The sequence below is a fragment of the Eptesicus fuscus genome, chromosome 18 (genome assembly GCF_027574615.1).
Source record: "Eptesicus fuscus isolate TK198812 chromosome 18, DD_ASM_mEF_20220401, whole genome shotgun sequence".
NCBI lineage: Eukaryota > Metazoa > Chordata > Mammalia > Chiroptera > Vespertilionidae > Eptesicus > Eptesicus fuscus.
In genome coordinates this window covers 32,209,403-32,232,798 of record NC_072490.1, presented here as the reverse complement: position 1 = coordinate 32,232,798, position 23,396 = coordinate 32,209,403, and the positions used below count along the sequence as shown (strand labels likewise).

Below are 23,396 nucleotides of genomic sequence, written 5' to 3'. Positions count from 1 at the left end.
ATTCTGAACTTTTGAATCTGAATGCCCCTGTGATGAGGGACCAGCTCGGCGCCTGTACCAAGCCAATATGGAGTGGGCTGGAGGAGACGGGGAGGACAGGGACAGATCACACATGCGAAGACAAAGCCCCAGAGGTCCGAGCCTCACGGACGTCCTCTAATGGCCCTAATTCTTGCCTGCTATTCTCTTGGCCGCAAAAGATCCCAGACCAGTTACTATAGCAACGGTTCTCCCCACGAGGTGTCCATGTTAGGAAGGAGATGGAAGAGATTTCCTTATTAAAAAAAAGAAGAAATTAGGTTTTCAGATATATTTGCCCTCCACCCAAAGCGCTGCTCCCTTTTTTATTTTTACGGAAAGAAAATGAAGCAGCTGTTATCGCAAATGTTTCTAATTCCTAGCAGTTAAGTTGTCAAACTTTTGCTTTAGACTTGATGCAGTTCACGCTTGTTCTAATACATCCAACAGGAATGTGTTTTCCTAAGAGGTAAACCAGTGTGACATAGGGGATGAGGACCCTAAGACTAGGTGGCGAGAGCCTTGTCCACCTGGGGCTGCCCTCTGGCCTGGGAGGGCCAAGCTGCCCCGTCTCCCAGGTCTGTGTCCACCATGAAGCCCAGGGGTGGTGCCCCGTCAGCCCTTCCTTCTGATCCCTGGCTGCAGGCTTTTCCCAGCTGTCGCCTGGGGGCAGTGCCTGTGTGGAATGCTTTCCTGGGTCCCGTGGTTTCATGGGGTGGGAGCCCCCAGCAGGGAAGCCGTGTGGGTCTCAGCGGCTGCCCAGGCAGGCAGACTCAGAGAGCATTGACTGGGACCAGGCCCTGCGGTGGCCCAGGTTTTGGACTTTTCACATACGCTTGTCTGGTCTCAGAAAGGTCAAAGGGAAAGGCTCTGCCAACTGGGGAGCGTGTGTGCGTGCATGAGTGTGGAGCCTCTCCCGGTGAGCTTGGTTCCTGCCTCAGCAAGGACTTCCCTTTCAAGTGCTGAGGACAAGCTCTCAGGTGTGTGAAGTCCAACCACCCTGCCTGAGGGAAGCCATCTGGAGAGTCAGGTAAGGAGAACCCGCTGGTCTGTGTGGAGAGACAACTGAGTTTGGTGCACACAGTGAGTTGGAACCCCAGGGTCTTGGGGACACGGAGCTCAAGGAGGTGACTGCAGAGCAGAGCAAAGGCAGAACTCTGCAGACTGGCTGACAGGACCCGGGAGTCAGGGGCAGGAGCAGTGGGCGTGGCAGGACAGTCCACCCCGAACTCCCCACTGAGGATGAGGCTGGGCTTCCTGGAACCAGCCCAGGGCTGGGGCACGGGAGTGCCCACGCATGAAGGGCAGGTTCCAGGAGGCTGGGGAAAGGCCTGCCCAGAGTGTCATTGAAATCCGAGGTGACAGTGATAGACTCACATACATTAGGTGTGGCTTACAAAAGGGACAGTGGGCGGGCACAGAAGGAGGGGCTAGTAGGGGAGGGTGGAGTCGTCCCACTCCAGCTGGGCTTGCCTGGCTCCGCTCTGCCCGTGTCTGCCCCTGCCCACTCCTCCCTCCACCTCCTCCTCGTCGCTGGCGTCTGAGTCGCTGCTGCTGGAGCTGATGTCTTCTTCCACTTCCTCCTCCTCCTCCGTCTCCTCCTCCCTGTGCCCTGGTGCTTCGTGTTTCTGGGAGTCGGGAAGAGAAGGGAAACGCTGGTCAGGGGCTGCAGAGAGGCCACATGTAGGGCCCCTTGGCGTTCCTTCCCCTTAATGCTGACCCACCAGGTCCTCTGGTGAAAGGTAGAGCAGAGGGCCGAGGACACAGACAAGAAAGAGCAGCAAATTCCGAGCCATGAAGTCAAGGTGAGACGTGTGTTTTAGACTCTGGACATTTAAGCCAGTTGCACACGTCACTTTGTGAGCTTTCAGGCCCACGTCTGTTTTCTGGCATTACTGGGGCCTGTTGACATGAGCTGGCCAAGTCCTCAGTGTCTGCTTCTCAATGAGAGGCAGTGAGAGGATGGCGGTTCAGCTTGTCCCCCTTTCCCAGGTAGGAATGTAGTGTCTCCCGGAGCAGGAGGTCATCTGAGCCAGGACTCAGGTGTGCTGCCCTTCAAAAGCATTCCTCCGGGAGGGACAAAGTTCACGGCCCTCATTTTTCTTGTCTGCCCCTACCCCACTTTTTTTCTAGTCCCTAGTCCCATCTCTGCTGCCCCCGGTTTTTGTGATTCTGGCCAAATCTTTCTGGATTTATGCTTTGATGAACCGGCTGTAAAAGACATGTGCCCCCTCCTTGGCCACATCCCATCTCTGGAGTGTCTTCACTTCTACCATTGCCTCCCCCCAATCCTACCCATTCTTCAAGGCCCCCCTTAAGCTAGCCTCCTCCAAGAAGTCTTCCCTGAACCTCCAGCCCGCTCGGCTCTGGTTGCTCAGGCTTCACCGACTGCTGGCATCACCAGGTTAGCCCTGGGAAGGCACACGCTGGCCTGGTACTCAGACTGATCCAGGATTGGTGGCTGTTGCCCGCGCCCAGGGCTCAGCTCTTCCGGGGTGGAGATGCTGGCGTCTCCACAGTGGTGGCTCAGCACCACCCACTGCACGTGCTGAGCCACATCAACTGGGAGGCTTTAAAATCAGAGCATAAGGCCAGTTGGGGGGGACCCTGAGGATGAGGCTGGGATAACCTCCTTTTCATGTCTCAGTGGCTCCCTGCTGTGTTCTCCTGGGCTCTACCTCACTCAGTACCCACGGGCGGACTAACGGGCATGATGCCATGGCTTCCCTTGATACTCATATGCCCAGAGCAGGGGCTTTGGACATTCAAGGATGGGTCCTGGGGTCTGCTGGCAAGATCTGAACGTTAGAATCAGGCAACCTGGGGTCTGAAAATGGCACCGCCATTGCCACCTATGGGAGTGCGAGCACTTCCCTCTCTGAGTCGGTCTGCGCCTGGGCAGATGAGGGTGATGACTCCGACTTCACAGGTGGCTGGAAGATTGAATGAGGTGCGCATAGAGAGCACGCTGTGCAGCGTCTGGCATAATGGGGGGCTCAATAAATGGCAGCTATTAATGTTGTATTTCTGTTTTAACCTATTCCGAGCCTTTAAATGAGCTCTGTAGGCAGCATGGAGCCAAGCCATTTAATTTGCACTGTTAATTAATCAAAAATTCAATACTGAGTCCCTAAGTGTTAGCTCCCAGCTAAATCTCACGGGGGTGGCAACCGATAGACACCACATGGCTGCTCGCCTTAAGAAATGTCTGGTTCTGCTTGCAGGGTGAGAACAATTCACACGTTTTTAACCAGTGAGTGCAGCTGATGGGAAAGGATGGGCCATTCAGGTTGAGAGGGCTGGCGATGCTCAGCGGAGGGAGGGGACCACTGGGGCTGGGTTAGACGGGGCAGGGCTTCTGGCACAAGAAAGACAGAGGGCGGAGGGGAAGCATCCTAGTGAAGCTCCCGCCCTGGGGTGAGGATCACCTCCATGGGGTTGACTGTGATAGTGAGCGCAGAGTCGTCCCAATCCATCTCGGCCTCCTTGGCAGCCTCGGTCTCCTGGGTGAAGTGCTGGTGGGTGATCCGGACCCGGTACACGCCCATGGCCACCACGAACACTAGCATGCACACGGAGATGATGATGATCACCGTGGCAATGCTCGGGACCACTGGAATGAGGAAGGAATCCGCGTGACATGGAGGACCAGCTCACTGTAGGTCACCATGGAGCCTGAGTGAAAGACCCATGCATAGGCTAAAATCTGCCCTACCCCTTTCCGGCTGTAGAACTCCGGGTCAGCACCTTCCTCTGTCTGGGCTTCACATTCGTCATCCATATGATGGACTTAATTCCTATCCCAGGGGTAGTTGTGAGGAGCCAATGAAATGATCTATGTGCACTTCCACATAGGCACATAGTAGGCAGTCAATAAATGCAATTTTTTGTGTTTTTGTTTTTTTTTGCAAGTTCTTTTCTATCTCGCTTTTCCCCTCAAATTATAGGACAGCTCTCACTGAGAGCCAGGTACTATGGAGTTTAGCAGGAACAACACAGTGCCCAACAGACAGTAGTAATACAATATGGCAAATGCTGGGACAGAGTACAGGTAGGGGACTTTGCAGTGTGGTGCACATGTGTATGTACGTGAGCATATATATGTAAGGGGTAAAAGGAAAGCCTCCTATAGGATGTGGCTTTGAGTTGGACCTAAAAGGACTTGCAGAACCAAGATGTTGGCGTAGGTAAATGCCTGTACTCGCCACCTCCCATACCACATCAAATTTACAACTAAAATACAGAACAATCATTCAGAACCATCTGAAAGCTGGCTGAATGGAAATACTACAACTAGAGAAGTAAAGAAGAAAGCACGTTGAGACTGGTAGGAGGGGTGGAGGCGAGGAACGGACTGGTCTGACACCCATGTGTGCCGGGAGGGAGATCATCCCTGTGGAGGCCGCCCGTGAGGAGCAAGGGGTCCCAGCACCACCCCAGCCCAGGGTCTCAGAGCTGGGAAGAGAAGTCCTAAAAACTATGGGCTGTAAAAACCAGTGGGGATTGGGGCTCAGAGACACAGGCTGCTGGAGACCCAGCTGTTCCTTTTAAAGGCCGGCGCAGGAATGCATTTGGACTCGTGCCCTCTGAGCTCTAGCACTGGGTGGCTCTGGGGGACCCAGATACATATGAAACTTGATAGTCTGGCATCGGGGCAGGAACTCGGGGTGGCTTTCTCCCAGACAGGGGTGCTCACAGGGGTTTTTGTTCCTATGCTGGGACCTCCCTGGTCCCAGAGCTGACTGTCAGCCATATCTGAGTCTCCATCAGTCTGGTCCACACTGGGAATTCCCGGGAACTCCACTCCATCCAATTTGCAGCCCCACCCAAGCTATTTGCAGCAGCTTTTCCATAAGAATGGCCTGTCCTGGCTCAGGCTTCAGACTTTGCTAAAATCTCTCAAACAAGCTGCAGCTGGTGACAGTGTGCCCCAAATCTATCAATCAAGACCCGGCACTAGCACCAGCCTGCCTTCCTTCACAGCTGGGCCTCGCCTGGGCACCTCCAAATCCAATACAAATAGCAGTTGTCTGAAAATCCCTCTGTAGCTTTTGCTGGGGGGCCCCAAGCAGTGGCTGACTTTGCACCACCCTGGAGGCCCTAGAACCAGTGGACAGCTTCAAACCATAGCAGATTACAACTCTACACATCCATAAACACCACACTCAAGAGGCAGACTCAGTGAGCACCAAAGCCCCACTGAAGCAAGTCCTGCTCCATAGGGGTGTTTCCTGCATAGCAGCTCTCCTACTATAGTCGCAGCTGGTCCTCACAGCCAATTAGCCTGGAGGTCAACTCCTCCCAACAATGCCAACAGCAATCAAGTTTCAACTACAAGACTGTGCACACAGCTCACACAGGGGTGCACCTAGAGTGCCCAGCTCAGATGACTGGGGAGACTGAGCCACTGAGCCCTACAGGACACCTCTACACAAGGGCAGAAGGGAGTGCCAAGAAATATTCAAAGTGATGAGTAGCAAGGACCTACAACCAAGATTACCCAGCAAAGCTCTCATTTAGAATTGAGGGTCAGATAAAGAGCTTCATAAACAAGAAAAAGCTGAAGGAATTCATCACCACCAAACCAGTATTACATGACATGTTGAAGGGTATTCTTTAAGAAGAGATAAAAAAAAATATGAACAATAAAATAGCAACAAATACATGGCTATTAACAATTGAATCTAAATGAACAAGTAATCTAATGAACAAATAAACTGGTGAATAAAATAGAGTCAGAGGCATGGAACAGACTGACAAATCTCAGAGGGAAGGGGAGTGGGATCCTACCTATGGACACAGACAGCAGATGGTGAAGGCCTGGGGTAGGGCAGAAATCGGGTGGAGGGGGGACAATGAGAAAAAGGGGGACATCTGTAATACTCTCAACAATAAAGATTAAAAAATATAAAAATAAAAGGACTTGCAAAATTTTACCCCAGCCCTTTGTACTAACCTCTGTTATTACATATTGTCTGTAACTTGTTTACCTGAGCAGTTCCCTTTGGAGGCTGTGTGAGTGCCTCAGAGCCAGGGTCCACTGCTTCCCCATTATCAGGTCCCTCCCTCAGGTCTGGGCATCCATGCCTGCTGCACCCTAAAAGCCTTTTTAGTGGATGGTCTTAAGTTACCTGTTGTCCTGAGGTCCCTCCTGCCAGGTGACGTACCTGAACTGCGCTGGACGCTAGTCCGGGACTCGGGGTGGTGGACGGACTGGAGGAAGGGAGGCTGCACGATGAGGTGGTTGACGTGCTCGTTGTCTGAGACTCTGACCTCGTGGAGGAGGCTGACCTGGGCGAGCAGGGAGAGGGGCTGTTGACCAGTGGCAGGCGGGCCAGTGGCAGCAGTGCTCCCGAATACACGAGGGAAAGAATGGACGAGCCTGGGCTTCCCTTCCAACCGCAGGGTGCACTCACCTCCAAGTTGAACTCGTTGCTGGTGTAGCGCCCGTTGAGTTCTGAGCATTTGATCCTGAACCGCCGGGACTCGAGCGAAGCCGGACGCCAGTTGCGGTAGCGGATGTGACGTAGCACCTGCTCATAGCGGCTCATGGAGCCCACACCTGCCAAGAGACCACACCTGTCTCAAACAGGCAGAGGAGGAGATGGGGAGACAGGCTGCAGCTGCTGGGGCCGGTCGGTCTCCTGGATTTGGCCAGGCTGAGAGCTTGAGATGCTTAGGGGCAGACAATGTACCGAAGCAAACGTTCTAAGGAGCTAATGAAACGGACCCACAGACAGTGGGCTCTGACCACAATGTGTGGCCGCAACTTGCCAAATGTTGCTATAATATCTGTTTCTACAGGAGATTCTCCCAGCAGTGGGGATGTGGTCCAGGTTCTCAAGATGATAGGGTAGCTCACAAAGGAAGGGCCAGAAGCCCATGCTCTGAGGTTAAGGGCCCCCACCTGACACCATCATAGGAGATGAAGTGCCTCCCTGGACGAGGCCACTCCAGGAGGAGACCACCAGGCTGAGCGTGGCTTACCGTAGATGGAGTAGCCTGCAGTGGAGTTGGTGGCGTCGAGGTGGCGCTGGTGGAGCTCACTGTGGTTAAGCTCCAAGCACTCCTGTCTTGGGTCCAAGTCCCCTCCCAGCACCAAAATGTCACAGAAATCCAAGTTGTGAAGCATTTCTTCTAAGACTGCTGACTTGGGGGCTGTGGGGAGACCAACAGAAGGGAAACAGGCGTGAGGACCACTCAGACAACGGAGGAAGATTGGGTATCGTCTCCCTCCTCGGTGACTGCACCCCAGGTGAGGGCTGGGTCAGGAGGAGAGGCTGTGTAGCCCTAGGTACCACCTCCACTGCTCGGCTGGGGGTCCAGCAGCTCCTGAGGTTGGGCAGCAGGAGTTTGTGTGCAGACATGAATACAGTAGCCAAGATGTGGATTTGAATATCAGCGCTGCTACTGAGAAGCTGTGTGCAGTGTTGGAGAAATACCTGCCCCTCAATTTCCTCACCGGGAAAGAGGGCAAGGATCTTGAGAGGGTTGAAACAGTGTCTGGCACATAGTAGGTGCTCCATAAGCAATAGCTCTCATTTGAGGCCAGAGTTAAGTACCCCTCCCCACTCTGCTCGTGCAGCTTTCTCCACGCGGTCGTGGTGTGTATCTGTTCCCGGGAGACTCTGAGGTCCTCAGGGGCAGAAGCATGCTTTATGACGAGCCCTCAGTATCCAGCCCAGGCCCTGGCATGCAGCAGTATTGCTACACATGGCTCGAATGGAGCAAAATTGTTCCTGTAGTTAAATACTTAGGTAAATTGGTCCTGATGGATTATTTTGGGCCCTAAATTTCCCAAGGGTTATGTCTGAGCATTTGAATGCTGGGCAGGCTGGCAGTACTCACTTAAAACCTCACCTTAAAATGAAAGTGATTGGTATGTATGGAGTGATTGCTACGTACCAGGCACTATGCAAATGGAATCCTAACAGACATTGGAGGGGGTGCTGTTATTATCCCATGTTACTGACGGGAAATGGAAGGTCCGAGGGGGTAGAGTGGATTACTTAGGATCACACAGATAGTGGGGGAGGAGCTGGACAGAAACCATGACTTTCTGACTCCACAGTTTGTCAACTCTTCTCCTCTGGGCCAGTAGTCTCCAAATGTTTTTGATCTTGCAGCTTGTTCGTGGAAATGTGTGAACTGAGATCACTGAAATAAGTACTTACTTATTTATGAAGACTAATATACTTTATGCATTATAAAACACTTATAAAAATAGAAATTAAAAAGGACTCACTGAAGATGAGAGAATTATGTTAAATAATTATATTTTACTTTTTGTGATATCAAAAATATCTTTCCCTCTCCCTAGATAGCTATTATTATAAGCACTTTCCGATGCTTAATTTTTAAATGCTTGCCAATCTCAATGGCTTCACGTATCATTGGCAAAACGTAAAAGCACATTCATATACACTTAAGCCAGGCCAGAGTGGCTCAGTGGTGGAGCATTGACCTGTGAACCAGGAGGTTATGGTTCGATTCCTGGTCAGGGCACATATCCAGGTTGTGGGCTCGATCCCCAGTGTGGGGAGTGCAGGAGGCAGCCAATAAATGTTTCTCTCTCATCACTGATTTTTCTAGCTCTCTCTCCCTCTCCCTTCCTCTCTGAAATGAATAAAAATATATTGAAAACAAATAAACAAAATACACATTTAAGACAAGGTCTATCATTAGCAATGGTGCATGTGTATCTCAATTTCAAATGGTCTTCTCATGGTTTCCGGGCTTTTTCTGCCAGCTTCCCGTCAGGTTGGGTTAGGGCAGTGGTCGGCAAACCGCAGCTCGCGAGCCACATGCGGCTCTTTGGCCCCTTGAGTGTTCTAACGCCACTTCTTCAAAATAGACTCGCGCAGGCCGAAAACCGACTTCTGCGCATGGGCCACGAAGTTTCAATCGCACTGTACGTGCGCGCCCGCACGTGGTATTTTGTGGAAGAGCCACCCTCCTGGGGCCAAAGAGCCACAGGTGGCTCGCGAGCCGCGGTTTGCCGACCACTGGGTCAGGGCATCCTTGCTCCACCTCCCCATGTGGCTGCTTGATGGCTCACCCTGGGCAGGGGGCCATTTTCTCACTGTTCCCTTGTGCTTGCATGTGGGTAGTATGTTCCATCTGCACTTTCATTGATTCCCACTGTGCTGGAGAGACTGTGTGGGCTCAGGGACTCAGAGCTGAGTCAGCCATGGCCCAGCCCTCGTGGAGCTCCTGGGGGCGGTTAGTAAACACACGGCAAACGTTGTGTGCTAGAGCTTTCCTTAAACCAGCGGTGGCCAACCTTTCAGACCTCATGGACCACCAGTGGTCCGCGGACCACCATTTGGCGACCGCTGTGCTAGAGTGCAGCACTGGTGGGTGGGGGTACAGAGCAGGAGACCTGGCCCAGGCTGGGGTCGGGGTGGTGGTGGAGGAGGCCTTCTGGAGGGGGTGTGGGAGGCCCAGATGTTTGCCAGCCATGACGAGGATGGCGCGAGAGGAACCTTCCAGGCAGCGGGCAGAGAAAGAGCAAACATATGACCTGACAGGGAAAGGTGTGTGTGAGAGAGGAGGGCCGTGCAAGGGGGACAAGGGGGACACGCCTGTCCTTGTACTGAAACAGGACAAAGAGGGAGTCAGTGGGGGCAGTGGATGCCAGAGTGGGTCTTTCAGGGCTAGTGGCAAATGCCATTAGCCTGCTTGTTTAAGGCACCATGATAATGATTATTCTAACAATAGGAGTCCATTTTTTAAAGTACTAGTATAGGCCTCGGGCACTTGGCCCTGTGCCCTGCATGCATCTCTCATAAACAGAAGGTAAGATAGGGACCCAGGCAATTGCTTTTCCCTGCCTTGCCCGTGGGTTGCTATCAGGCCTAGCAAATCCCGCCGCTCTCAGTTATGGCCTGAGACCACTGAGGTCAGAGGCCCCTTTTCTGTCCGATTTTAGGCACAAATGAGGGGAAGAGGGAAGGTCGCTCGCGTAATGCACCCTGCAGTGTAGCTAGGAAACTGCCCTGCCTGACAGGCGGTAAAACTCCATCTATTTTGTGAGCTAAGAAGGGCTGCTTTGTGAACCCCCACCCGCCCCCACGGCCCCACTGGCTAGAGGCCAGGGTGGCTTAAGGCAGCGGGTAATTGGGATGACTGCAGAAGCAGCCCCTGGGGACTCCGGCCCAAGGGCACCGCACATCATTAGCAGCCGCCTTTGGAGAGGGAGGGGGCAGCAAAGGACAGTTCTCGAAGGGGTGTTTCCTGTAGATCCGAACCCCAGGTTTTCCTCCCTCCCTCCCCCTTCTCTTTCTTGTCCCTGCCTCCCTCCACCTCCCTCAAGCCAGCAGCATATCCTGTAGCTTTCTGCAACTAAGTGTTTCTCCCTGGCAGATAACTCCAATTACCTGCTTTCACCGAACAGCCCTCCCAATAATGAAACCGCTGGAAAGAACCAACTGGGAAGTTTCCTGAGAGCTCAGAGCAATATTGCCAAACAAGTCTCTGACTTGTATATATTAGGATGCAGTTGTGTGTTTTTCTTTGTGCTTCTTCCACTTTCCCTCTCATCATCAAAGCAATCACACTCACTACAGAACATCCTGCAGTTGCCGAAAACTGAAGGGGAGCTGAACCCCTCGGCCCCCAGGCTCCACCGAGCATGTCACTGTTAGTTTAAGGCGCGTTTCCCTCTGGGCATTTTCCTGTGTACGTTTTCCTTCATGTGGCTGAGATCAGTCTATGCATAGATACTCTGTAATTTGCATCTTGTTTTTTTGCCACTTACCATTTAGCATAAATGCCTTTCCTCCAACAGCACAGCACGAATGGGGGGTGGGGGGTGGGTAGGTGATTCGCTGAGCCATTCACTCCCCTCCTGTCATTTACCTGTGTTGTTTCCAGGTGGGGTTGCTTGTTTTGCTATTGTCACTACCTTGCTACGGGGTCCCATACTGTTGTCCTGGAGTGAGATTTGATGTGGCCGTGAGAGCTTAAGGCCCACTGCCCACAACCCAGGATGCACCGGTACCTGTGGGCTTCAAGTCACCTGGGGCCTCGGCTTTGGCGAAGGTGCTCACGATCTTGATGTCGGGGAAGAGGGTCACGCCTCGGGCGCTTTCGAATTGGGCGGCGGGTCTCCAGAGGCGGTCCGTGCCGTGGAGGGTGATCTGGGGCTCCATGGCCTGCAGCACCATCACGTAGGCGTCCACGGCGGGGATGCTGATGCACACGTCCTCTCCAAAGCACCTGGGGAGACACGATGGAACCACCCATCATGCATCCGTGGACAGGGATGCAGACAGCCCTTCCTCCCTCCGCCCTGACAAGATATCCCGATTGCCTGCAAGGCGCCAGGATGGCAGCAGACATTTAAGTTTAAAGATGCATTATAGTCAAAACGACTAGCAATCTAGGGACTTAATAAGATTGGCTCCTGGGAGAAATGGGAATTTTCTATCCCAGCAACAAGTAACCGTGAAACCTTTAATTATCCTCTAACGAAGTAATCAATGGCAGCGTTAATTAGATAGCAACTGCTTGTTTTGTGCATTAGGATTTGGTAAGCAAATGGTTGTCTAACTGGCTGGTTACAGCCATCTTACTGAGACCACAGGGCTAACCTCTCCTGCCACCGCCCGCCCGTCTGTGATCTCTGAGAGGGTATCACACAAGCACACCTGTTCCAGGTGTGCCAGCGGAGCGCTACTGTAACCACGTGTGTTTCCCCGGAAACACACAGAACACCCGGGGAGCAGAATGGTGTGGTGACAGGAGCCAAGCCCGGGAAATTAGACAGACAAGGGTCCCTGGCCTGGCTGCCCCGCCTGGGCTGGGTGACTCTGAGCACGGGGCTCAACCCCTGGGAACCTCAGCTTCTGCATCTATTGAATGGGAATGACGTTAGAATACTTCACTGTTCGTCATCTATAGAACAATTAGTTACTTATAACAGGAAGGATTAAATGTGACAGCTTATGGTGAGAAGCGGACCCAGAGCCTGCATCATGGTTGGAGCTCCGTCAATGTTGACAGACTTGAGGCCCCCATGAGACCTCGTCAGGTGTGCGTGCCATTGGCATCTCTGCTGGGCATCTCGGCCAAGCCCGAGGCTACAGTGGAGAGCCCAGGCGGATGCGCTGGGGATATTGGTGGGCTCCAGCTGTGGCAGCCACCATCTGCCTCCCCTGGGAAAGTCCCCGAGGAAAGGGTAAGCTGGGTAGAGCCTATGTTGAGCTCCCCTATCTTCTTCTCTGGGTGGGTGAGGTGTGGGAATGGTGCTGGGCTCCTGTTCCCAGTTTTCTTTGGCCTTTGCTGCACCAACCCCCCAGTTCATAGAGGACACCCCTCCCCTTGCCAGTTTAAGGAAACCTGGTCCCAGAGCTGGAGACTGGCCAGTCTGGTCCCTCTTCACGGTAAAGTGAAGCTGACTTGGAGGTGCCTGGTCCCCACCCCAGGCCTCCAGGGAGGGCCTTTAGCGAGGATGGGGGAACCCGTCCATCAGTAGGACTACTGAACATAATTGCTGCCTGTGGCTTTATCCTGGCACCTCTCCCAGACCCCAGCAACGGGCAGTCAGCAAACCCCATTTCCACCCTTGCTCCTGTCTTCCTGGGTCCTTCTCCTGGCTCCAGGTACCAGGAGATACCCTTCCACCTCCCAGGAATTTTTCTGGGGTCCCCTTTCTAGGTGTCTGTGGCAGCTGCTGTGGCTAAGAAGTGATTGACAGGTGAGTAAGGGAGTTATCCACAGGCGTCAGTACCAGTCTCATCTTAAATTACCTCCGCTCCCTGGGGACAGAGCGTGCCTTCTCTTCCTCTTGTGCACTCAGGCTATTTAGGGAGCGCTTCAGGGCTGGGCTCCTTAATTCAATCAATATCCATTGGTCAAGCACCTACTATGTACCACGCCCTGTACCCTAAATGGCACCACTTAAAACCCAGCCCCTGAGCATTTACAGAAAAACAGTGCCTTCCAGGCATTTGAGTTGGCAAAACAGAATATTTTCTTTAAGAAGAAAACAGGAGACTAAAGATCTACTGGGGCATCCTCAGAGGGATAGCAGAGAAGCTGGGAACGGCGGAGCGGGGCGAGTCCTGTTTTGCAGGGGGACCATCCCGCCGCCTCAGCCGGGCCCAGGCCACTGGCCTCCACTCACTGGACTTTGGACGAGACCTTGAGGCGCCGCACCCCCGCGGTCGGGAACTGCCTGGAGTTGATGTAGGAGACCTTCTGCAGGGCGCGGTTCATGTTCCCGATGTCGTCGCCTTCCATCACCAGGACGGACTGTGAGGGGTTGAAGTGATACTGGAAAACAGGAGAGAAGGCCCACCAATGTACCCAGTCCCACGGAGACCCTCCCTCTCCGTGAAAAGGCCACGGAGGCCAGCGCGGGCACCTCCAAAGTGTCTGCCCGAGCAGCAGCCGTGTGCACAGGCGACTGTTTTAACCCTCCAGCCGCTCCTGCGACCCTCTGGTGGGCTTTCGTACTGGTCTGAGTTAGTGATCTTGGCATAATTCTGAGCAAGAATTGTTAGGAACTGCTATTAATAAGATGTCAGGATCATATCTGTGGGTTCAGATTGTGTTTCCAGTGCTCCTGTGACAGGAAAGAGGGACATGGATATGTTTTTATGTACCTACCTGGCAACAGTTATTTTTTGAATAGATACTATATCCACCTGGTTCAAATGGACGCATGTGCTAAGTGAAAGTGTCCATCTTATTTCTGTCTCCTATCCACCAACTTCTCCAAGCTCATCCCATAGGGAATCACGGTTATACTAATTTCTTAGCGACCAATTCCATTCTTGTTCATACTGAGCTGCCCCCCTTTCTGGTAGGGAGAGGCTTAGCCATGCCTGTCCTGTTGTCAATGGGCTTGATCATGTGACTCATGGCACCCTTCCCTGCTGGATATACCAGTATCTATTTTTGCCCTGTTGCACTCAGTAGGGGTCATGTGACTTGCTTGGCCACCAAAATGTGGGCAGAGTATTGTTTGGTTGACACCCAGGTGGGAGATTTAATAGCCAGTTCATGGTTTACTGTGTCGTTTTCCCTCTGCCACGAAACCTGCACAGTTCCCTTAGGGTCTGGTCCATTAGCCTGGGTCTCACAGGGAGCGTGCTATGAATCAGAGCCCGTCCCTAATGGACATGCAGTGTGAACAATAAAAAGATCGTTGTTAGATAAGCCACCGAAAAATCGCAAGTCATTTATTATTGCAGCATCGCTTAGCCGATCCTGACAAATTATTCTTATGAATATATAATCTGTGTGTACTGCACCTTTGCTTTTTTCATCTAGCTTCTATCTTGGAACTCTTTCTGTAAGCTTCCTTATTCTTTTATACGGCAGTATAGTATTTTTTAATATCAATAAATTAGTTTTTAACCATTCTCCTAATATGACATTTGGATTGTTTTTAATTTTTCTCTAACAATGCCACAATGAATAGCCTTGTACACATAACATTTCATAAATGTGTAAATATATCTGTAGAGTTATTCCCTACAAATGAAATTGCTAGGTCAAAGAGTATATGCATTTAAATTTTGACAAATGTTGCCAAATCCCCCATGGCTAGGGATTATAGCAATATACACTCCCTCTCGCAGAGTATGCTGTCAGACTTTGGGACTTTTGCCAATCTGGTAGGTGATATATATACCATCTTAGTGTAGTTTAAATTTGCATTTCTCTTACCATGAAGGAGACTGCGTATGTTTTCATGGGCCTAAGGAAAAAACTATCTATTTGAGCTTTTCTCTGATATGACTTGTCTTTATAAGAGTTCCTTGTTCTGTGCCTGGACATGATGGGAGGTGGATGTCTCATGAACGTTATGGTGACACTGACCCTCATACGTCCCTTGCATTGTGGCCAACTGACAGCCTCGTCTCTGTCTCCTTCACCTGCCAGGCGAATGTTTCACGGTTCCCTCCTGAGGCTTCCTCGTCTTCCCCAACCTAGGTCCCCAGGAGGCTCCGACGTGGTAGCGCATGACGTGGTAGCATCATGATCCTAGTGCAGTGACCATGAGCTCAGCGAGTCTTATCCCTGAATCCCAGAGCCTTGTCCTAGTGCCCTGTCAGCCCCTGCTGGATGAATGGGTGAGTGGTCCCCTCCAGCTTACATTTTACTCAGTATCACCTCTTGTTAGTCCCCGGAGGGACTCTTTTTTTTTTGCAGTCACGTCTCTTTTCAGTCAAGCCTCTGTGGGAGTCATCACTGGGGCTCATCAAATCCTGTTCTTTCCTTCCAGGGCATCCTGCACTTCCCAGCTCCCCTTTGCCACTGGAAGGCAAGGCCCTGTGACTGCATCTGGCCAATGAGATGTGAGAGAAAGTGAAGCGGCAGCTCTGGTCAAACGCCCTGCAGGACACGCCAGCCTTTTTCTCTGCTCTGGTGGCCTGTGGCATTCTAGGCAGAAACCCCTGCCCCTCCCAGCCCCCCGACTTAGTGTGAGAAAAATAAACTTTTAAGCATGAAGCCAGAGAGATTTTGGAGTCATTTCTACTGCAGTCACTTAGCCCATTGGAGGAACTGGGCCCTTCCCTGGCTGACTCTAACTTCCCCAAGGCTGTGGTATCCCTGGAAGATGATGGGTTGTGTGGATGGCCATCCCCCAGTTCTGGTACAAACTACAGATGGAGTACAACATTGGAGTACACATCTCCCTTCTGGACTTGATTTCTTCATTTAAAATAGGATATTAGCATCTGCCTGCCTGGGGCTTCAATGTGATAGTGCATATAAAGTGTCAATGTATGGTAGCTTTTGTCATAATTCTTAACATTGTAATTATGTTTGCACCGAGTCTTTGCCTGTGCTGGTTCCCCTGCCTTTGCTGCTCGCCTTGCCCCATGCTCCAGGTCCCTCCTGTGCTGAAGGCCCCGCGCAGGGTCTCTCTGAGCTGCGACGTCTGGTCACGAGCAGCACTCGCTGCGCTGGACGCAGAGTCCCCTGGCCTAGAGCAGGTGACGCTGCCGTCAGCCTCCGGCTGGCTTCTCTCCGGCCCGGGATGACTCACTGGCTGCCACGCACTGATGAGTCACGGTACAGTAGTTCTGAGTGTTCACCAATCACCAGGTTCAGATTTGAGCAGGTTCAAGGTCATTCTTCTAAAGATACTACTTCTGTTCCCAGAGGTTTTTCTGCCCCATCACATCCCTGCTATAGGATAGTAGAGTTGCTGTCTGTCTGTCTGTCTGCCTGCTGCCCCCGGCAGACTGTGAACACCTGGAGGGTAGGGTCTACTGACTTTCCTCAGCATCATCACAGGGCCTAGCACATGACAAGCATGAAGCAAGGGGATGACCCAGCAGAGAAGGCCAGTCTCTGAGCCTCGCATCAGGGCTGAACAGGCAATGTTCTTCCCCAGGACGGATCAGCAGTTCCCCGGGAAGTCAGCAGAGGGCACATTCCTACTGCAACCTCCTCGGGGAGGGCGGGCCAGGGAATGTGTTGGATCTCCAGGTAACACTCTCATCTGGTTGCCAGGGCATTCCAAGGACTACCACAGCCTTCGACATAGTTCTTGTAGGATCAATAATGCCTTCTATTGAATAGGTGTTTGTTTCGTTTTGTTTTTTGAACTGCAATGTTCACAGCCCTGTGGCATGACGGAGGTTGGTCTCTAGTTGTGTGGGACATAGGGTGATACTGGCATTGCCAGAGGGATGGCTTTTTGGGGACCCAGCGTTCACTCTGCCCTGAGAAGCTTGTGTGGTAGCCACGGTGATTCCTTTCTTTAAGCCAAGAAGCTGCTGGATGGGGGGTCTTTGCAGTGTGGTCAGCTCTGAGGGTTGTCATGTGTCACCAGCCATTACCAGGCTGGAACAGGGGTGAAATTCCTGTTCAAAGCTCTGACCTGTTCTCGAGGACAGGCCGGCCATGGCAGTCTAGGCACCTTGCCATTATTCCCTCGGACACCTGCCAGCCTCTCTGGGCTGGGCCAGCAGATTTGCCTCTGTGACAACTGTCACCCAGGCTTACTTTCCAAAAGACGTGCAAGCCCAGCCCAGCTGGAGAAGGAAACTGTGATTTTTTGAGATTTTAGGTTTGCTAGGGGAGATGTATGTACCTATATCTATGCCTATGTCTATGTATCTGTATCTACATCTATCTAAATATACCTATATATATCTATATCATCTATATCTAACCTAAATACCTATATCTATGTCTACATCTATATCTATATTATCTATGTCAGTATCTATTTATATACCTATGTCTATATATATCAACTTATAATATCTATATCTATTTCTACATCTATTTCTATAGCTATAAATATATATGTAATCTATATTTATCTATATCTATTTCTATAGCTATAACTATATTTATGTCTATATCTGTGTGTATAGCTACACCTTTGCTATATCTAATATATAAATATATATATAAAGATATGCATAAAATTAAATTCTTACAACATCTCTGCAACAGATTAAGTCTATTTTGCATGAGGGAAGTGAGGCTTACAGGATGGAGCACCTTGCCCACGGCCACCCCGCTAGTAAACGTCGCTCTGTGATCTGAGCCACGGAGGGTCTTGTTCCAAAGCCCCTGCCCTGCCCACTCTTCCTCACTGTGCAGATGACAGCCACAGGGGGGATGCACGGAGATCAGAGCCGGGCTTCGTCAGGAAGGCGGCTGTCTCACAGGGTTTTGTGTGGATACAAGACAGCAGCCACCCACCCACTTTAATGACTCCAGACACGCCGGAGAGATCCTCAGAAATGAGCATGATCCGGGGGAAATCAGTGAAAAAAAGAAACCGACTGGGCCCTGTGAGCTGACAGGCAGTTTCCTTAATCCCAGGAGGACTGCACTTCTTTCAAATAGCCAGAGAGGAGGCAGGGGACCAGGAAAGAAAATAATAGCCACTATTCAGCAACAAAATGAGGGATCAGTGGAGGCAGGCAGGAAGTTTTAATAATTTTAAGAATGCCTTCTAATCCGAGTTGGGACAAGTCCCTGAGCCCCACTCTCCTTATTTCTGAAATGGGGTCAGCCTCTTTAATTTGCTGTGAGGCGTAGGGATAACGAACTTACGAGGGCCCCAGTGGGGGCACTGTAAATCGTGTGCCTGTCGTTAACTCCTCACACAGCGCTCCAGTTCTGGCGAGCGGTGCCCTAAGGATGTAAAATGATCCTCTGCACTGACTGGCCATGAGCAGGTGGAACCCTGAAAAATCAGACCAGCCTCTCCCACGGGATGACCCGGCAAAGAGGAGACCCACTCGGGGGCCAGGAGCAAACCCAGAATCTGACAGAGGGGCGGGTTGGCGGAGGGATTTCTGCATCGCTGGTCTGACAGCACACTGAGGAAATAGCACAAACCACAAAAGGCAGGTCAAGGATCAAACCCAGGCTCTGCATGTGCGGGTGTGTGTGTGACATTGCCGTGAGGGGCTTGCCTGGACCTGCTGCCATAAAACACGGCCTTTCCACTAGTTAGTCTTCTGAGTTTCCTTCCATGGTGGTGATTAGCTATTGAAGCACGTGTGTGTGTGTGTGTGTGTGTGTGTGTGTGTGTGTGTTTAATGCATGTTAAACAAGGTTCCGGAAAGCCATTCTAGCCTTACCCTGCGTGTGTTCTACCATCACGCCCCTCTGATCCATTCTCCAGGTGAGCATCCTAAACCCCACATGGGCCCAGATCATGCTCCCTTGCCTGGAGTACTTCATGGCTGCCTGTAGCTGACAGAAAAAAAGTAAACACCTAAACATAGTTAACAGGCTCCCTGACGTGGCCTCTGGGGGCCTCTGTCTACCTCTCTGGTCACACTGTCTACCTTGGTCCTGCAATCTGGGCACATGAACATTGGCCCCGGAGTCCCAGGGTGCACTGCGGGTTCCTCAGCCCTCTGCTCCCACGCAGGCTCTCGGCTCTGGCTAGAGTGACTACCCTGCCTTCTCGCCCTCCTCTACCCCCTGCCTTTTTCCTGGTTGGTTCCTACCCATCCCCAAACTTTTTGTTTTTAAAAATATCTTCCTGCATGCTGCTTCAGTCCCTGTAGCGGAGTAAACAACCAGCCAACCAACGAGCAGGTAAAAGATAATGACTCCCTGTGGAATAGCCACCTTCCAGAAGAAGCCCTGTTCTCATTTCTGTCGCATAGTCGCTGCCTCCTCCAAGGAGCCTTCCCTGACTGCCACTCCCCAGGTTCTGGAGCTCGGAAGGAGGACTGAGTTTCCTGAAGACAAAAAGCTGGGGACATTCCTTTTTGTGCCCCTCTACCCAGCCAAGACGGAATACATGGGCGTCCAAGGAATATTTGCTGACTCGACCTCGACTTAGACAAAAGCACGATGTGCTCAGCTCACTAGCCCTTCCAGAGCCACCCATCAGAGCTGCACAAGCCCCATGCAGCTTCAGTCAGAGGGCTCTCCGCTGCTGGGCTGCCTCCCAGCCCAGAGAAGCGGGCCCAGGGCGGGAGGGCAGCGGAGCTCCACAGGGGCTGGGGTCCCTGGTGATGGAGTGAGGGTGACCAGGATGTTTATCCTGCTCTTTGCTCAGGACCCCAGAGCCTTCATGCAGGCAGGGGCTCCTGTGATCCAGGTGAGGCCAGAACCATGCCTGCCTGTCAGACAGGTGCTTGCTGAGGCAGAGTCAGCCACATCCTGCCCTCCCCTCCCCTGCTCCCCTGCTCCCCTGCTCTCCCCTGCCCTCCCCTGCCCTCAGGAGGAGCTTTGCTCAGAACACAGCTTTGATTCTTTTGGATTATTCAAATGTCTGTGTTTTGCAAACATGATCAAAATCCCGAGTCCGCTTACATTCCCTTCGATGGCCAGAGATTGCTCGGGGCTCAATCTGTGCCTCAACTCAACAATGAAAGACCCAGCGACCTCCACATCTGCCTTCTAATTCTAGCCCACCGGCTCTGACCTTCCTTTCTAATGTGCACCATGTATGGTCCAAACTTTTTATTTTTAACCCTTTGCACTCGGATGTCGAGTGTGACTCGACACGGTTAGCATTAGAATAAAGGAATCGAGAAAAAAAGCAACCGTGTCGAGTCACACTCGACATCTGAGTGCAAAAGGTTAAAAGTATCTTCCTGCACGCTGCTTCGGCCCCTTTAGGGGAATAACCAACCAACCAATGAACAGGTGAAACATACCAACTCCCTCCAGGTAGACACTGACCGTGTGCCTGACTATCCACCCACAGGGGCTTTCTCTAGGAAGTTCAGGAGACGGCAGTAGGTGTCCATTCGGAGTCACAGTCACCAACCTGCCCCCAGGGGCAGCACCTTTTCCTGACTAGAAGGCATTCTTAAAATTATTAAAACTTCCTGTCTCTGTGCCACTGGGCAGGAAAGGACTCCATTTCCCAGAGTGCACCGGCCCTGGGCAGCCTCCCGCTCATAAATCTGTTTGGGAGCGATGCTGGCTCCTTCCTTACCTTTATTCCTTGGCCGAGGCTTTCCAGGGAATTAATATCCAGCCCTTCCTTGCAGGCCTGCAGGCAGGAAATGACCTTCTGACTCTCCATCTTTCCAGGGCGGATGGTGAGACTGGCCAGGCTGCCGTGGAAGAACTGGGCAAACCGCGGTTTGGCGACTTCTCCTCCTGGAAGAGAAAGCAGCACAGCTGTTTCTGTGGGGATGGGGGAGGAGACACCACTCAAGGCACCGCCTGGCTCTGGAGCCAAGGTCACAGTGACTGTGCCCCTTACACCTGAACTTTTCCTTCCAGGTGGTGAGCTTGGTGGCCGGGTTCTCAACAAGAGGATGTAATATGCCGCCGATGCCGTGACACTCCCAGCTGCACCTGTTTAGGAAGCCTGGAATCTTAAAATAGTTACTTTCAGAGACACACACCGTCTGAGAAGACAGAATAGGAGGGAGAAGGAAGCTACCCTTGATTAAAAGTCTGCTGTGTGCTGGACTGTGTGCAAGGGACTTCACCTGAGTAAGCCTACAAAGATGGGGTCATTGTTTCCAACTGACACCTGAAGAGTCCCTGACTCAGAAAGGTCGAGGGACTTGCCCCAGGACACACAGCTACACGCTGGGGCTGGTACTCTTCGTCCTGGCCTGCCTGGCTCCAAAGCTGGCACTGGCTCCCCTATGTCTCACTAAGAAGTGGACAGGCGCTTGAAGAATCCCAGAAAGCCCACACCCAGGGGTGCCAGCTCTCTTGAAACGAGTTGACTTCACATCAGCTCAAATTCAGGTTCTTTGGCTTATCAGGACGTCCTTGATCTGGTTCTACCTCCGCCTTTCCTCTCCTGTTCTCTGCTGTTCTCCACGGACTGAGCTGAGTCCTGTCTGCGCTGGGGTCCACTTCTCAGCACATGAAATTGTCCAATGTGGCTTATGTTGCAAAGCCAGCCTGGAAGTTACCTCCTTGTATTTTCTCCATGGTTTTCCAAATCACTCCCCACCTCCCCACGGTCCATTTGGATCCTCACCTCCACTGGGAGGCCCTCCCCACTGACTTCACCGAGCACAGACCCCTTCCGTCTCTGGGCAACCTACTCCAACACACTTAACCTTGATCTTGCACTGCCCTTTCCCTGCCCTCAGCACCCTGAGCCTGGGAACACTGACAGTTCATGTACCCCTCACAACCTGGCATTGGTAGTTACTGGTTTATGTGTGTTTTATGTCTTCCATCACCTATAAAGGTGGCTCTCAACCTTGACTGCACATGTAAATTACCTGGGGATCTTTAGAAAGACAAACAGGTCTTGGTGCTGAGTCCCACTCCCAGACCTCTAGGGTTTGGTGTAGGTTTTTAAAGCTCCTCATGTGAGTCACACATGAAGTCCAGGTTAAGAACCACGGGGCTATAAGCTTCTTGAGGTCGGGCCTTCTGCAGACTCCTCAGGTGATGTCTTCTCTTTATGCCTGCCACCCACAGGCTTCCTCTTGCCACTCTTGGCACACTGCTGGAGTTGGCTGTGTCAGTCTGTCTCATAGATGGCAGGGAGCACTCGCGCATGATCCAGGGAATGAAGGCCATACTGAACAGGTATCAGGGGCCGAGGGGTGCAGCAGGCACTTCGCACAAGTGGCTCATTTATTCCTCTCAACAACCTGGGGCCCCTTGTCCCGGCATCCTGCACTCTGCCTGGCACACAGCAGACATTTCACGATTGTGTGCAGAATTGCAGTCTCTCTCCAGCACCCATCTCCCTCTTGCCCTCTTGCAATGGCAGCCCTGAGGTTGGAGGGTGGACTCAAGCTCCAGGGGTGGATTCTATTTAGCCAAAGCTCCTCAGGTTTTCCTGTCTCCATTGCTCCAGTGACTGAGTCAGGCCTGGGCTCGGAACCCAGTACCAAGGTGAAGCCAGTCAGCACCTGGCATCCAGTAAGCCATGGGTTTGATTCAGGAATAATCATGAGACCAAATTTAGGCCAGTGAGATGGGAGGAGAAATTGACTGGCTGCTTCTAGGAAAAGAGCTTTCATTTTCTCTCCAGAAAGCTTCTGGAACCTACTCCTGTCCTTTCTCCCTGGAGATCATTATGTGAAGATGTCAGGCTAAGAGCTGCTGCACCATCTCACAGGGAGACCAGGGACAGCCACGGCAATGAGTGGAGGAGGGCCGAGCTGGGAGAGTCAGGCAGGCCAAGCAGAATCCCGAGTGGGCCTCCCCACTCTCTACCACAGGACGTCTCAGCTGTGGGCGTCCATCGTCCATCCCTATGGTTGGAGCCATTCTGACCCACTCTGCTGTTACTTTCCACCCAGAGCATCTTCACTTCGGAAATGAAAGGAGAAGGCTCTACTGCAGAGCTCAGTCCACAGGGGTCGCTCAACAGATCTGGCTTTGACGAATGACCTGAGGTGGCCATGGCTTGAGGTGGCCAACTTGGGGCCTTCAGTTCTAGGCCCTCAAAGCCCCCATGGATAATATGCCCCTCAGAGTCCTTAGCACATTCCTGCCCCCCGCAAAAGGGCACTTCTGTGGACCTGCAGGAAGAAGGGTGCGAGCTTGGTATGAACGGCAAAGCTGCGACTACCACGGCATCGAGATGGTCAGCTCCCAACTGTATTCCTAACGCCTGTGACGTCCTCAACATACATTCTATTATTGACTCTTCATCAGACACTTGGGAGGTGGGTGCTATTCTATAGTTACAGGTGAGCAAATTCAGGCTTAGAGAGGAGAAACAAGTGACCCAAGGCCACAAGTAGGAAGTGGTGAAGTATGTGCCCCACAGTGTGAATATATCCATCCCGTGAGGCCTCCTGGCGGCCCTGGCCAGCCCGGTCCAGTGAGGCCCAGAGAGCCCATTCAGCAGCTCCATCCTTAAAGACCAAACTCTGCAGCTCTTTTGAATGCGAAGACATTTTCCTACGCATTCTTTTCTCTCAGCAAAGCATCCACGTTCTATATTTTTGACTCAGAAATCCCAGATCTGTGATGTACTCTAT

At 52.0% G+C, this 23,396-nt stretch overlaps 1 protein-coding gene across 1 annotated transcript in view; it reads right to left on the bottom strand.

Moving 5' to 3' along the window:
* Positions 1–1,448: 1,448 nt before the first annotated feature.
* Positions 1,449–23,396, bottom strand: part of CLSTN2 (calsyntenin 2) — a 347,351-nt gene continuing 325,403 nt past the window's right edge. Inside the window, exons 10-17 of the mRNA XM_054708150.1 lie at positions 20,414–20,580; positions 13,148–13,296; positions 11,021–11,238; positions 7,006–7,176; positions 6,435–6,580; positions 6,186–6,309; positions 3,447–3,631; positions 1,449–1,646 (exon numbers count right to left, since the gene is read on the bottom strand). Of these exons, the coding sequence (XP_054564125.1) occupies positions 1,449–1,646; positions 3,447–3,631; positions 6,186–6,309; positions 6,435–6,580; positions 7,006–7,176; positions 11,021–11,238; positions 13,148–13,296; positions 20,414–20,580 (1,358 nt within the window). The remainder of the gene's footprint in view (positions 1,647–3,446; positions 3,632–6,185; positions 6,310–6,434; positions 6,581–7,005; positions 7,177–11,020; positions 11,239–13,147; positions 13,297–20,413; positions 20,581–23,396) is intronic.